This window comes from Ursus americanus, chromosome 35 (assembly GCF_024610735.1).
Source record: "Ursus americanus isolate L20-20 chromosome 35, mUrsAme1.1.p, whole genome shotgun sequence".
NCBI lineage: Eukaryota > Metazoa > Chordata > Mammalia > Carnivora > Ursidae > Ursus > Ursus americanus.
In genome coordinates, this window is record NC_142161.1 from 4,578,131 (window position 1) to 4,593,225 (window position 15,095).

Sequence of the window (15,095 nt, forward strand, 5' to 3'; positions counted from 1 at the left end):
AAAAAAAAAAGGGCAAAAAATCCTAGATCTAAAAAAGCAGAGAAATGGTTTCTCAGCTACCTGAAATCTAATTTCCAGAAAGGATGGCTGGCACAGCCAGCTTCCTAGACACACAAACCCAGTTCCTGTCTTTGTGTTGCCCTTCGCACTCTTGGGTTTGGCTTCTCGACGGCGTACGGTCACCTGGTTCTTAAAACTGCCTTTCCGTGATGCTTAGTTTCTTCCCTTATCCTAAGCCAACACCTGGGCCTACTCACACCAACAGTCAAGCGACTCTCCCCCTCGCACTGCCGTCAAGCCTGGGTGCTACTCTGAGCAGAGCAGGAAGGGAGCACTCACCTGGCTGTCAGTCAGCGGGAGCCAATAGATGCAGGGAGCTGCCTTGGTCTTACGGAAAAGGTCGTCCAGCAGCTTGGCAGGCGGTTCCTCCTGAGCTTTCTCTGAGGTGGAGCAAGTGAGTCAGACCTTATGCCCTATGACTCTGTGTCCCATCCCCTTTGGGTCCCTTTCCCACCTACGAGCAAGTATGTGTGTCCCCACAGCTAAGTACCTTTCTTCTCACTCTTCTTTTCTTTAGACTTCGCACGTTCCTTGCGGCGGCGGTCACGGGACCGTGATCGGGAACGGGGCCCTTCTCGAACTTTGTCCCGATCCCATTCACGCTCTGATCGAGTTCGCTCCCGCCGTTCCATTTCCCGTTCCCGCTCTGCCCACTGCTCCCGCACCGCCCGCTCCTGCTCCCGCTGCTCTGCCCGGGGATGCTGTGGTGGCTGGGCTGGGGGTGGGGGCGGGGGGTGCAGGGGCCGTGGTACCCCCTGCTCCTCTGTCTTAGTTTCAGAGGGACGGTCCACCAAGAGGCCCCGGTGATAATCCAGCTGTGGGTAGAGGAGGGACAAGGACAGTCAGGATGGAGAGGGTAACACTCCCACTGAAGGAGCCCAGGTACGAGGGCATACAGATTTTGGAGCCCCATGGTTCGTCGAAAGGAACAGAGGGCTAGGGGGAAGAGGGAGAAGGAATCTCCGTGACTGCAGGTTTGGCCAGGATCTCAGCTGGATTCTAGCAGATAATGGCCTCCCCTGCTCCTCCCCTCCTTCCTTTCCCTAGGTTTCTTACCTCATCTTGCTCCGCATAGTCAGCACAAAGGAATTTGGGATTGGACTGGGGCCATTTGACCCCATGTAGAGCTGTGCGGGTGGCAACTGCTTCCTCTACTGTTGAGTACTGGTGAAGGACGGGAGAAGGCAGAGGGTCACCACAGGCCTCGATCCCTCCCACTTGCCACACAGCCCCTGAACTTGCCCACATTGGTTACAAAAGGAAATACATGCCACAACCTAGAGAATCAGCTTCCTCCCCTCACCGTTACAAAGCAGTGAGATTTGATCTTGTCAATCCAGAAGGCCTCTTCCACCAGAGTTCCTGTCCGGCCCAACAATTCCTTCAGTTGGCCTAAAGTGAAGGGACGCACCTGCCAAGGAAAACGCAGTTTCCGAGTCTCGAAGAAGGCAAGAACAATACTCCTGTAACTAGTCTTCAGATTCCCCAAATGTCTGGCACAGGAGTCCAGCGTGGGTGCAGAGGGGGGCAGGAACTCACGTGGGAATGTGAGAGGAGCCAAGAGCGGTAGCACTAACGGAGACACTATGTGCCAGGCCCTCCACAAATCCTCCAGACAGCCCTGCAGGCTGATACTTTGTTCCCATTTTTCAGATGAAGAGACCGGTTGTGAGAGATTAAGTCAGTCACTCAGTGAGTAACTAGCAGATCTAGGAGTTGAAGTGAAGTAACAGGAATCCAAAGCTCAAACTCTTAACCACTCAACAAGCCTTGTGCTGTGGGAAACGACTCCTACTCACCAAATTGGAGATGTGGACGATGTTACTGATCTTGCCCCGGGGCGGGGAGGGCACCTGAGCAGTTCGGACTGGGTCATCGATTGTAATGGAAACTCCAGACTTTTGCTGGCTAATGGAACGTCGAGTTAAGGTATCTCCTAAAGTTACTATCAAAAAGAGCACAGGAACGGTTTTCAGCAGGGAGCAAGGCTGGCTCTCCTACCTCTGCGGGGCCTCTCTCTTACTCCCCACCAAGCGGTCACTCTTCCATCCGACTGTGCTGAGCACCCACAGTGGGCAAAGTACTGTCTACGCAAAGCTCATTATGGAGATTCAAAGATTCTAACCTAGCTCTCGAGTAGCTTAATAAGTAGGAGAGGGAGGTTAAAACGGATATGCAAATCACTGTAATAAAAGGCAGAACCTATCAAATGCTTTCTTTAAAAAAGTCCAAATGAAGTGCTCCGGGCATTCAGGGAGCTGCATGCTTTACCCACCTTTCTTTACTTCATGCTCCACAGGCGGGGGCAAGGCCACCTCTACTGAAACCTGGGCAGGTATAGGGGGTTCTGCTTCAGGCTCCTTCTCTTCCTCCTCTTCTTCCCTTTGGCCATTCTCCTGGCCCTCTGCAGGCACTACCTGTACGGTATCAGATAATGGAGGAATTCTTAAACACAAACTGGCACGCTCTTCTCTGCCTCTGGTTTCCTGAGAGAGGGTGGTACAGTCAACCGAGCATGTTCCTTCCACTAGGGGAAAGATTTCATTCTCCACTGGATCCCAGGATTATTAATGCCTCAACTCTGCCATAAGCAAAACGAAGGCAGGAGCGGGCAAATTTTTTCTGTATAGGGCAAGATGAGAAATATTTTTAGGCCTTCTGAGTCATACAGTCTCTGGTGCAACTATTCAAGGCTGACGTTATAGCTCTTAAGCAGCCAGAGATAAGAGTAATGAGCTCCTATAGCCGTGTTCTAATAAAATTTTCTTTATTAGGGACAACAGGCTGGATGGGGTAGTCCGTTGACCCCTAAAAGGGCAATTAGCCCAACCCTCTGCACAGATGGCAGACTTCCCTTCCTGGACTCTATGGTTGCCTGCTCGGAGGCCGCTGCCTGCTCCCGACACGGATGCAAGAGCCTTACCTGGGTGACAGTCCGGCATATCTTCAGCCCTTTGTCATGGGTTCCATCGTCACCATTACGCTCTGTCTCATCCTCAGAGATTCGGGAGTCGTCAGCATGAAGATCCACAATAGCCTCCTGCCCCGCCAGGGGTTTGATGTCGGGGATGAGGCTCTGGGACACAGATACCCCCCACCCCGTTACACTGGGCCCGTGTCTACTCCCACCTCAACGTGTCTTATCCTCCCCTCCCCGGCTCCTCCCACCTCACCTTGAGTGACTCGGTGGTGATACTGATGGAGGGTTTCTTCTGTGTGGTGGCTGTGCTGGCTCCCCAACGCCGCTTCCGACCAGGCTGGCCCCCCTCTGTGTCACTGTTTCCAGCTGGCACCCCCTTGGTAGCTGCTGTCCCCAAGAAATAGGACCGAACGGTTAGATGGTCTTAGGTCCTCTGCCAGTTCACACCACTAACACCTAAAGATAGCCTTCGACTGGAATTTCAGTAAAAGGTTAACTTAAGAAAATTGTACTGGGGGACTGGGGAAACCATGCTTCAAAGTGAACAGTAAAAGGACTGGAGCCACTTTCTGACCAATAAAAACTACTGATCTCTGAAGGCAATAAGGGATGGGTAACCAGGGTGGTGAGCAGTTTGAACTTTTAGTAGTAGAAATAACTGAAGAACTGGGGCAGACTGAGAAGGCCATAGGAATGCAGAAAAACAAGACTATGTGGCACCCATATCTAATTAAAGTTAATGTGAGACTGTGACATGATCCGATCATGCTTTAGGTTCATTTTCACACTATGACTTCCTATTAAGTTCTAAAGGTCTATTACACTTTTGTCGATTTAGAGTTCCTTATTGCGAAAATGTTAAAAATGTTACTGTTAGAGGTGTGAGCATTCTACTCTCCTTTCCTCAGACACTCCCTCAGAATAAAGGACAAACGGATAAACATTACAGAGGAGTCCCTCAAACCCACTGCTGGTTCTAAGGGCTCAGATATCTGAAAGAGGAAACGCACGTAGGGCTAGACAGGAAATGGTGAGACACTTCACAGTGTCATTAGTCAAGAAACAAACGTGACCTGGAAAAAATGACAGGGATTATCTGAAGTTCTGAATTTCAAATGGAACCATAAATATGCCAAGATGTAGATGTGCTGGGTGGAGGGCATGGGGTGGGAAGGGGTGACCCAAGAATGCCACCGAGAGAGAATGGGAACCTATTTCTCTGTGAACTGATTTCTATGGTACTCCTGACCTTTATCAGGGATTTGGGGCTAGACTTACAGACAACGGAGATCTTCCTCTTGAATGATTTGGGCAGCGAGCTCTGTATAGAGAAGAAAAGGGGGGGGGGGAAGAGAAAGAGACACACCCCACAGAGAGGGGGGAAGGAGGTTAGATGGGGCAGTCTTAGCATAGGCTCCAAAGACACAGAGAGAGAGAAACACAGAGACAGACAGAGACCAAAACAGAAGCGGCAAACGGCAAAAACGAAGCAGAATCAATGCAAGTTAGAGAAAAAAATAAAATCAAACATCACAGCAGGGAAAAGTCATCTAGTCCATACCACACCTGTGTATTAGCTTAACCAGAAATAAGCTGGAAGAGGAATTCAGGAGCCTCCCAGCCCTTTAAAGGCATTGGTCATGCCCTCTTCCACTGTCTCTATGGGTCGAGAGGACGCCAAACCCAACAAGATATGCCCAGAACTGGGTCATCTAGTCCTCCTAGGTCTCCTTGTAAACTCTCAGAAAACATGAGGAAACAAGGAAAACCAACTTTGGGATGATCACGGCAACAAGGTGAGCCTCCTCCCTTTCTCAATGTCCAGCCGGACAGCCACCGACTGCGGCTTTGAGCCACTTGGACAGCAGACTGTTGTGACTGTCCACACCCCTACAGGGCAGCACTAGACCCACCAGAGATGAGGCTCCTGAGCCAAATGCCAGCAGAAAGACTTTAAAGGTGACTTTGGTAAAGGAAGGTTTTTATTTTGAGGGGCAGACTGTCCCCAGGGAGCCTCAGGCTTTCCAACCCACTGTACAGAGCTCTAGCAGAGCCTTACTGTTTCCTCTCCAACCAGGGCTTAAGCCTTAGGGGCTCTGCCAAGGACCAGAAACTCCCAAACTTGCCTTCGAGCAAGTTTCTGCCCCAAATACTCAGTGGGAGAAAGACTATGGACAGAGCAAAAACCGGGAGAGAGAGAAAAGGGGATTAGAGTGTTTTTAGATTTCAGTGCTTATTTCTGGAAAAACTAAGACCTACCACCCTTCTAAAGGGTAGGGCAGGACCCTCTGGATGAAATCCCCTTTCCCCATCCACCCCCCAGCCCCGTTTGTGTCGTCTAACCAAGTCTCCTTGGTCTCCGTTAAGGGCCAGCCTGACCCCTAGCCGGGCCGCTCTCGATGGGTAAGTTAGTGAGGAAAAAAAAAAAAGAAAAAGAAAAAGAAAAAAAAAGGTCTTAATTAAAACAGGAAAAACATGAACCAAATAAATAAATAAATCCAATAAAGAAACCAGAAAAATAAAGAAAGAGAAAATAATCAAAATAAAAGATTAAATAAAAAGAAGAAGAAAATAAAGAAGAAAATAACTAGGAATATGACAAATGTTCCAGGTACCATCTCACACCTGGGATCTTCAGTTCAGCCAATCGCACCTCACTGTGTACTGTATCTAGTCAACCGCCGGTCCAATCAGAATGAGCCCTCCCTGCTAGGCGCTGTGCAATTGGTGGGGGGTTGGGTTGGCAAAAAAGGTGGGCGCACGGCGTGGTGGTCAGCACGGCACTGCCAGAGTCCTCCCAGGGGCGCAGGGGGGGCGGGAGGAAAACGTGTGGGGGGACGCTGCCCAGTTTCCATGATGTCAAGACAGTTCACTGGCGGTGGCCAGGCTCAGCGAGGGGTACGGGGGGAAAAGGGCAGAGACATCAGTCCCAGCCCTGTAGGGGCATCATCTTGCAGTCCCTGATGAGATGGCCTGTGAGTAGCAGGAATGGTCCTGGCCTTTTATCGTGAGAGGCAGGCAGGACCCTATGTCCACCAGTGGCAAGATCCAGCAATACCACCACCCAATACTTGGAATCCAGGTGACGACTCCAGAGTCCCTTTCTCCTCTGCCTGTAAATGGGGAAGGGGTCCTCTCACCGAGTGGGCTCATGGAGCCTCTGATGAAGGCAGCCTGGGGGCAGTAGGTGGGTAGCCCCAGGACCTGGCACACATTCAGCAGCAAGGTCAGAATACTTTTCTTCTGAGAGTTGTGTGGCATCTCCTCAGGGACTCCAGCTGAGACAGTGGTTCCAGTCAGGTGGGTGGATGAGCCCCTGCCTCCAGGGATGGAGGAGAAGTTGGAGCGACCAACATGCTGCCCTTCACCATGGACAACAGGGACCAAAGGAAAGTCCATCTGATGAGCAAGTGGTGATACATGGCTGGCTGTCATCAGCATTAAATCCCTGGGCTCAAACCCTAGACTTCTCTGCAGGGCTCCTAGTCGTCACAGCTTAAGCCGAGAGCCTCCACTTGGTATTTTACAGCATGGCACTGTGATCACAAACATTGACTCTTTAGGAGGTCTTGGTGCCCTAGATGGGGATCCCAACAGTCTGTAGCAAACAAGGCAACCCACAGTCCTCAAAAGGGTAAGGGCATGTGGGCAGGCGCCCCAGCACTGACACAAGCTCTTCTTGGGGTGTCCCAAATAGGGAGATGATGCAAGTCCACCCCTTTCCAAATGCTTTTTGCTTTCTCAATACAAGTCTCTCCAGAACAGTGCTCTTCTTGGCCCCCTGATGTAAGCAAGGCAGGGAGGCAAAAGGGGGCCCATCACAGGATCCCATATACATGCCCCCCTCTGGCCAAGACACCTGGATAGCAGACTCGGCTCTGATTGGGCAGCTCAGTAGCAGCGGGTGGGTCCAGAGGAAGAGGCGGCATCAGCGATTGGCCAGTTGGGCAGGGTTATATTTTACGGGCGGATTACCGTACATGAGGTACTTGGACAAAGTTTTACGGGGAAGAAGGACCTTGTAATAAATAATATTCTGCACATCAAATCACTTTCACCGGCCCCCACCCCCGCAACACACACCAAAGAAAGGCTACACACACGACAGTCCCTCCCATCCTGTTACCCCACTCCCAAACCCAGCTAATCCTTTCTCTATTACTTTAAGAGCCAAGAAGACTTCGCTGGCTCTGATGGGGGGAGCCCCCTGAATTGGGTGCAGGACACAAGATAACATATATGCCAAAAAAGGAACTAGAGGGATCTGAGATGTGCGGAGAAGGGGCTGTTGGGATCACCCCAAGTGCTGGCTTCTTAAGTAGCGACATCTCTGCAATATGACCGCTAGAGGGCAGAGGAGGAACAAAAATTCCTCAGCAGGGCTCGTCAGCTGAGAATCACCAAAGCCCACTAGATGGCGGTGAGCTCCCACAGGCTTTTAAAAAGGAGGGAAAGCTAAGTTACCACAGGGAGACGCTTCGGAGAGGGTAGCAGGGAAAGCTGGGCCTGGGTCTTGGATAAAGGGCCATTAACTGACTTTTCCTTTAGTTACAAACTTCCAAGAGTCTGGACTGCTCTACTTCCCCAACAAAGAAAGAGGAATGAATGAGCCCTGTCCCCATCACAAGGGGTCTCCCTTGCTAAACCAGCGAATTCTCCCTTGGCCCTATCCTGATCCAAGTCTGCCTATCCCCTTCTTTAAGCTATCCCACTGTGTAGAGGGATCACCAACGTGGTCTACGCTTTCCCCTAGGCCCGCTCCTGCCCACCCACCCCAACAGGTGGCTTGGAAATTTACCTCTTTCTTCTCCTCATCTTCAACACTGCCCTCTGGGCGGTCATCATTGCTGACTTGGTCTGCAATAGGCACGGGGGGTTCTGGAACCTCATTTTCAGGTCTGTTTTCACTTGTGTCCATCGTCACTTCCTCCTTCTCCTCACTGACAGTATGGGGAGAGGTAGGGAGGGAAGGGCAGGAAAGAACCAAGGGGAAGAGAGAGCAAGACGTTAGTTTTGGGTCAGGAAACCCCCATGCCTCATCACTTAGGTGGGGTTGGGAGGGCTGCTTTTCAGATGAGACTAGAGACCTTGCCCACACAGGAAAACTGGGAAACTGTCTTCCTTGGGAGAAGAGCACAGATCGCAGCAACCACATCCACCCACTGCCCAGATGGAATAAAGCTGTGACGTGTGGGGTCAGGACTCCCAACTGTTTTTAGGTAATTTACCAGAGTACTTTTACATGGAAAGGAGAAACATACTCCTCTGAACACAGTCCCTCAAAAGTGACTGTGATTTGCCCACAACCCTATGGCCTCCCTATCCCCTGGCCACAGGCATCTTTAACAAAACTGCATGAAAAATTAAGGGAAGCCTGATTGCTTAAGAAGACAAGAAAGAATGGCTGTGGCAAGTGATCCCAACCTTGTGTTTATAATCAACTGCTTAATAAGGCCTACCGACCAAGACCAAGAGGATCTGGAAACAACAGGAATGGAGAAATTGGGCGGGGGAGGGGGTTGCGGGGAAAGTAGGGCTGACGAGGGTTCAAACTTCAGTAAGGACCTTCCCATCCAAAAGGACAAATTACAAAAGCTGGAGTTGGAAAGCTCAGAGAATCAGGCTACTTTTACCTGCTCAGAGGTGTAGGAATTGTTCTTACATTCGGCTTTCGCCCAGTTTCTCCCACTCCCTCATTCCAACAACTTCCAAGAGATAAAGAGAGGAGGCCTCCCAGTCAGGACACACCCTCCCCCACACCCTGTATCCCCCCCCCCACTACAAATACTGAATCCCCCCACCCCCTCTCTGAATCACACAAGTTAGCTCCCATTTCAGGCAATGAATTCCAGAGATTCACTTCAGATAAACTATCTTCCCATCTCCTTTTTCTGTCTTCATCCCTAACTTCTATCTCTAATCTCACTCCCACTACCACTCAAACACTAGGGGGGAAAAAAAATCAAATTAAGATGAGCAGGGGCCTAAGACCCAGGAGAGGGGAAACCAAGCCTCCCCACGCTGATAACCACCACCACCAGAAAATTCAGCATTCCCAAAAGGCTGACTGACACTCAGAGGTCAGAACAGCCTCCCCAGAGCAGGCAGGGAGGGATGCACGGGAAGGGGGAGGGGAAAATCGGAACTGTGCCCCCAGCTAACCGGCCCCCACAGAAACACGCGATTCAACTGCCTAAATCTAAAGAAAAGACTTATCCAAAAAATACCTATTTCCCACACGGAGAGGGCAAGTTGGGCCAATTAGAAAACAGGCAGGAAGGACAAAGGGGGAAAGCAGAATGACTGAAAACAAACCAAAACGAAAAGACGGAATGAAAGCCATGGGGAAGAGAAGGAAGATGAGGTAGGCTAGAGCGGTGGGGAAAAGGGATACATGGAAATGTGAAGCTCTCACCCTTCTTTGCTTTCTGATAACATGATTTTTTTTCTCCCCCTGGAAGTGCTGTTTATCCCTTTCTGGAATGGAAGAAATAACAAAAACCAAACAAAAAAAATCCTAAAAAATTAAAAAAAAAAACCACAACACCTTCCTTGTCCCAAGAGCCCACCACCTCCTCCCCAGCCACCCGATCCAGAGAGAGAAAATCGAGATGCAGCAACTGGGGATCCAAAAAATGGTAAATGGAAGGGGAGGTGGTGGTGGTGGTGGTGAGGGGAGGCTAAAATAGATCTGGCTTTTAAGAGATAAGCGTTAAGTCCTCACGGCAAACCCCGAGTTCGGCTGGATTGGTCTCTCTGGAGGAGGAGGAGGAAGAGGGCCAGGCTGCTGGTAGTGGCTGGCTCTATTGTATTGGCGGAGCGGCGGCGATCAGCCGGAGACATGCAGGGGAGCCATCTTGCCACTTACCCAGCAGCCCGTGTGTGCGGATGGGGGAGGGCCCTGCTGCAGCAGGGGAGGGGAAAGAGAAGAGGGAGGGCGCTGAGTGAGCAAGGTTCTTATCCTCTGGCAGGCCACAGGGAGCTCACTGCTGGCTCAATAGGCCTGGCCTTTTTCCTTCTTTTCTCAGGTTACACCAGCTACCGAGGCCTAACCCCACAGGGAAAGGGTGCGCTCTCCTTGTCTTCCCAGGGGGCGGGGGAGGGGGCTGGGTGGAGAGGACATACAAAGGTACAGCTGCTTGCTTGGAAGATTCCAGAGAATAGAAGGAAGGGAAACAGCAAGAGCTTGGGAGTGAAAAATGATTAAAGAAGGAAGACGACAAAGCCAAAGTTGAAAGAGATAGAGAATAGAGGATCCTGAGCAATTTTTTATGTGCCCACCTCCCTCGATCCTAGAAGCCAGTCAGCTGTTCATGTGGGGAGGTGGGATGAGAACTGGCACTATCCAATCACTGGAGTAGCTAGCTGGCTGCTCACCCCAAGCAATGACCACGTGTTGCTACTCCAACCTGTCCTTTCTCCAGGGATGGCGGGAGGAGAGGACAGCAGAGAGAGTTCCTTTTTGAGTTACCAGTAGAGAGGGGGTGAGGTGTCTCTAAAGAGATGACAGACAACTTTGTTTCACAGTCTTTAATAAGGTCACCCTGCCCCGGGGTCCACTGGAGCCAGAAAGGAAAAGGATAAACAGGGCAAGGAGACCTTGGGTAGCTGAAGCACGAAGGCCACTTCTTGGAGCAAGGGCTCCAAGGTGGGGGCTCCGAAGGAGATAAGAAGCCAAAGTGGGAGAGCTGTTACACGGGGCGGGGGGAGGTCTGCCGGGCCTGAAGTGTTTGGGAACTAAGGAAATTATTAATCACGGGCATCTTCACCAGACTAAATGTGAAATAAGCAGCTGACTCTAACCATTCAAAAAGCACTCAGCAGATGCTCAGACTCCTCTGTTGACTGCAAAGGTGCTCCTTCTGCATCCTAGTGGCAGCAGAGGTTCAGCAGTAAGGGATTTAGTGAAAAGCTCGATATTATGTCATTTGTAATACCAGAGCTTTCAGCCAGGAATAAATTTTCCTCCCCATGGCTTAAAATCTTGTACATGCTGACCACATGCTACATACTTTTAGAGTAATTACACATTACTCTACAAGTTCCCTTTCACTTGGTGGTCCCTGTCTGCTCCGTAAGACTGAGTGCTCTGCAGTCTAACTGGCTAGGGCCCAATCACGGCCCAACTGTGCTCCCATACAAGATTCTATGACACTGGGCGAGTCTTTGATCCTCTCTGTGTCTCTCTTACTTTATCTGTAAAGTGGGGATCACAACAACACCTATTTCATGAAACAGTGTAATAAGGCTTTGCCCCTAAGAGTCTGGCTTAGACAGGGGCGCCTGGGTGGCACAGTCGTTAAGCGTCTGCCTTCGGCTCAGGGCGTGATCCCAGCGTTCTGGGATTGAGCCCCACGTCAGGCTCCTCCGCTAGGAGCCTGCTTCTTCCTCTCCCACTCCCCCTGCTTGTGTTCCCTCTCTCGCTGGCTGTCTCTGTCAAATAAATAAATAAATAAATAATCTTAAAAAAAATTTTTTTTTATAAAAAAAAAAAAGTCTGGCTTAGACAACACTCCAAGTCAAGGTAAGGATATGCATAAAAACATGCACATTTAACAGGCCATTATCTCATTTGACACCACCTATGGAGCTTTTTCTGAGTTTTCTCAAAGAGTGAACTGCGCTTTCCCTGATGCGAAAGCATTCAGTAGTTGGTTTTGACAGGTTTTCGGCAAGGACCTCATCACTCTGTATAATGACCGTTGCTTGACTTGCCCCTCACCTTCACCTTGCAGGATTCCTCAAGGTCAGGGACTACATCCTTTAATCCCTAGCTCAGGGTCTAACACAAAGAAATGCTCAGTAAATATTTCTGAATTAGGTGTCATTGTATGTACCAAGTGGACACTTTAATAACTGCTTGCTGAACTAAAAGTTTTATTCTTCTTCTTCGTAAAGTAAGCTCTATGCCCAATGTGGGGTCTGAACTCATGACCCTGGGGCGCCTGGGTGGCACAGCGGCTGAGCGTCTGCCTTTGGCTCAGGGCGTGATCCTGGCGTTACGGGATCGAGCCCCACGTCAGGCTCCTCCACTATGAGCCTGCTTCTTCCTCTCCCACTCCCCCTGCTTGTGTTCCCTCTCTCGCTGGCTGTCTCTATCTCTGTCGAATAAATAAATAAAATCTTAAAAAAAAAAAAAAAAATGAACTCATGACCCTGAGATCAAGAGTCGCATGCTCTACCAACCTGAGCCAAAAAGAACCCCCAAATTTTCTTATTTTAGATGGAATTCCCACAGAGAATGTTACTTCACAAAGAATGTTACCTTCCAGCATCCTCTAAAAATGTTCCCTATCCATCAATTGTCCTAAAATAGTTTCAGCTGCCAATATGCCTCTCCAGAAGCAGCTTCCTTGGAGGAAGAAATTTTCTTTCATTGGAAATTCTCATTTTTTCACGAATAAGAATTTTGCGACATTATCCTTGGCCTTCTTAAGACCCAGTGAACTTGTGCCATCTATTTCCCCACAAACAATTCTGTGGGATCCAAGATTCCTAAGACTTTATTTTCATAAGAAAAAAAGGAATCCCTGAAACTGCCCCCCAAAAGGGACTCAAATCTATTTGCAGGGCCAGTCCCAAAGCCTCGTTAGCAACTTGTCAGAGGACCATGCAGCTTTTGAGTCCTTTTTAAGCAAAAGGCATCTAGACATCTCCCTTCCCACATTTAAGTTCTTGCACAAATATTTCTGATATCTTTGAGAAATCTGTGAAATTGTATGGCGGTTTGGGGGTGGGAGTTCTCTATCCATAACTGAACAGCATACAAAGCATTTGCAGCCCAGAAGAAAAGGAGAGAACTACTTGGAGCCTGACAATATCACATTATAGTTCATATCTAAATAAGATTCAGAGGAACTAACAGAAAAGGAAATTTCTACAGGCGTGTATGTTTGAATTTTAATTACTGTAGAAAATTCATGAGGAGCTGAAGACCTGATATGAAATAGTGGGAAGTGACTATTCTCAGGCAGTGAGACTTAAATATAGAATACTGCAGGGGCATACTAGTTTCAAGATAACCAAGGATGATATGATTTTGGGGGTATGTCCTTAGATTCCAATTCCTCAGTAAGCAAATGCTACTGATGATAATAAATTCTACTTTTAAAAATTATGCATTATCTGGCATATTGGTACTACAGATTCCCTGCAGAGTAACCATTACATTGTCATATTGGCTTAAAGGACTATTTTCTTCCTCATACTCAGGCAAAAGGACAACTAAACATAATAAGCCAAAAGCCCAAAGCTGCCATTGCCTGCAAGGGTTGTGTACTCAGGAAGGCTGTATTTGGAAAAATTAACTACTGCCGGATAATATAGTTGCTCACACAAAAGTTCTTCCCCATTTTTTTTTTTTTTTAAATGTAAAAACAGAGTAGCATTATTTTCTGCTGTATGAAGACACTTTTGTTATATCCATAGCGGGCAGAAGACTGGATTTTAGAACATGGCTCAACTGAAATAGGACTGAGGGCTCACGAATTCCTGCTCCAAGCAATGACAAGATACCTTACCTCATAAATTAAGAATTCCTCAGGGCACAATCAGAATCAGAATGGATTCAACAAAGCACAAAAAAAGTTAGGCAATCTCTTCCAGGTGCTGACAGGTCCTTGAAGTCTTTTTTTTTTTTTTTTTAACACTTTACTGAATCAACAGGCCCTAGCTCTGTCTCTCATTGAGAGAGACAGGAAAACCAAGGTTAGGCCACAAATAGTCTTTTCCACTTAGCACTGTTGATCCCATTTTTAAAATTGGCCAGGGGCTCCAGAGGTCACCAGGCTGAAAACTAGGGACTCTACAGGGGTGAAAGACTAGGAGGACTGTTGTGAATCAGATGCAGTAGGGCTTCCAGAAATGTAGGTAAACATCTCAAAGATTCATTACCAAATCCGGTGCCAGAATAGCCTATGAGTTTAGGCCCTTGGGCATGTCTTTTTATTAGGCTGTTGAACAGACCATCTGGAAGACAGGCAGAGGGAAAGTAGGTAAAGGGGATGTGTGTGAGCTACTCCTGAGCTCAGACTGCATTTCTCCCCTATAGGCTGCTCCTCTGAAGCTTGCCTAGGCAACAATGGACAGTCTCAGTATTTGCCCAAGGTGCCACTTGCCTATCACCTTCTTGGGATCAATGTGACTAGATTACCTCAGTCATAAAATGGAAGATCAAAGGCACCTTTACGTGAGGAGAAACACTCTGTACAGGACTCCAAGCTTCATTTGGCCTGGACTTGCACGCTAAAGTCCAGAAATAAAGATGTTTCAGAACAGCACCAAGTGCCATTTTGTTGCCAGGATCTCACAGACCAACTGAATTTTAGGGCAAACAAAACCTTTTTAGAAAATTACTTGCTTTTCAAGGTGTATAGGAGGCAGTTCCTCAGTCCCAATTACTAGCGGGTTGTCAACACCTACTTCAAAACTGCCATTATACAAAGGACATGCTGTACCCCCATGGGATGGGGTAGGGGAGGGCAGGTATTATCTCTGGTTGATGGATATGGAAGGGAAGGTGTCACCCCATTTCCTCATCGATGGTGTAGCTGGGGAATCCTGAACACCTTCCAGAATCCGCTGGGTTTTCACTTTATGGTCCTAGAAGAAAAACCCTCTCCAAAGGATAATGTACCCACCCCAAAAGGGAAAACCAAAAACTTTTCAAAGGAAGTAGAGTGAACTTTTGACTTTCAAACCAAAAACGTAATGGCCACAAGATGGCAGCAGAGGCAAGACCATTAGAATTAGACAGTAGCAAGCGTATATCCCAAAGAAAAACTATACAGATAGTAAGGAGTATAAAACTAGTATTAAAGTCATAAGGAAATGAGATCATAAATCATGTCACCTGCCCACCACCCTCCAAAATCAGAGGTAAGGATAGTCTGAAGCCCTCAGAAAAGTGTAAATTATTAGACTTTTACATAAAGGAAAAAATCATACTGGTAGTATTAGTGTTAAAATGACATAAAACCCACAGAGAATAACTTTAGACCAACTGTCTACACTGGATGTTCACTAAAGCAGTAAATGCAGTACAGGATTCTTGATGTCTAAAAGCTAAGCAGTATTTCCACAATGTTTTGCTTTTCATTTCCCATGGGACTCTAAA

At 48.3% G+C, this 15,095-nt stretch overlaps 1 protein-coding gene across 9 annotated transcripts in view; it reads right to left on the reverse strand.

Annotated features, from left to right (window-relative positions):
• The window catches only part of ACIN1 (apoptotic chromatin condensation inducer 1), a 33,378-nt gene that overhangs the window by 1,415 nt on the left and 16,868 nt on the right, over positions 1–15,095 (reverse strand). For 3 of the 9 annotated variants that reach the window (XM_045802759.2, XM_045802760.2, XM_045802755.2), the window contains 10 exons: positions 7,779–7,920; positions 4,259–4,301; positions 3,234–3,367; positions 2,984–3,136; positions 2,336–2,477; positions 1,860–2,005; positions 1,364–1,471; positions 1,117–1,224; positions 551–875; positions 340–440 (listed from right to left, as the gene is read on the reverse strand). In XM_045802759.2, coding sequence (XP_045658715.2) covers positions 340–440; positions 551–875; positions 1,117–1,224; positions 1,364–1,471; positions 1,860–2,005; positions 2,336–2,477; positions 2,984–3,136; positions 3,234–3,367; positions 4,259–4,301; positions 7,779–7,920 — 1,402 coding nt within the window. The other 6 variants (XM_087859016.1, XM_045802761.2, XM_045802762.2 and 3 more) reach the window with 6 other exon arrangements.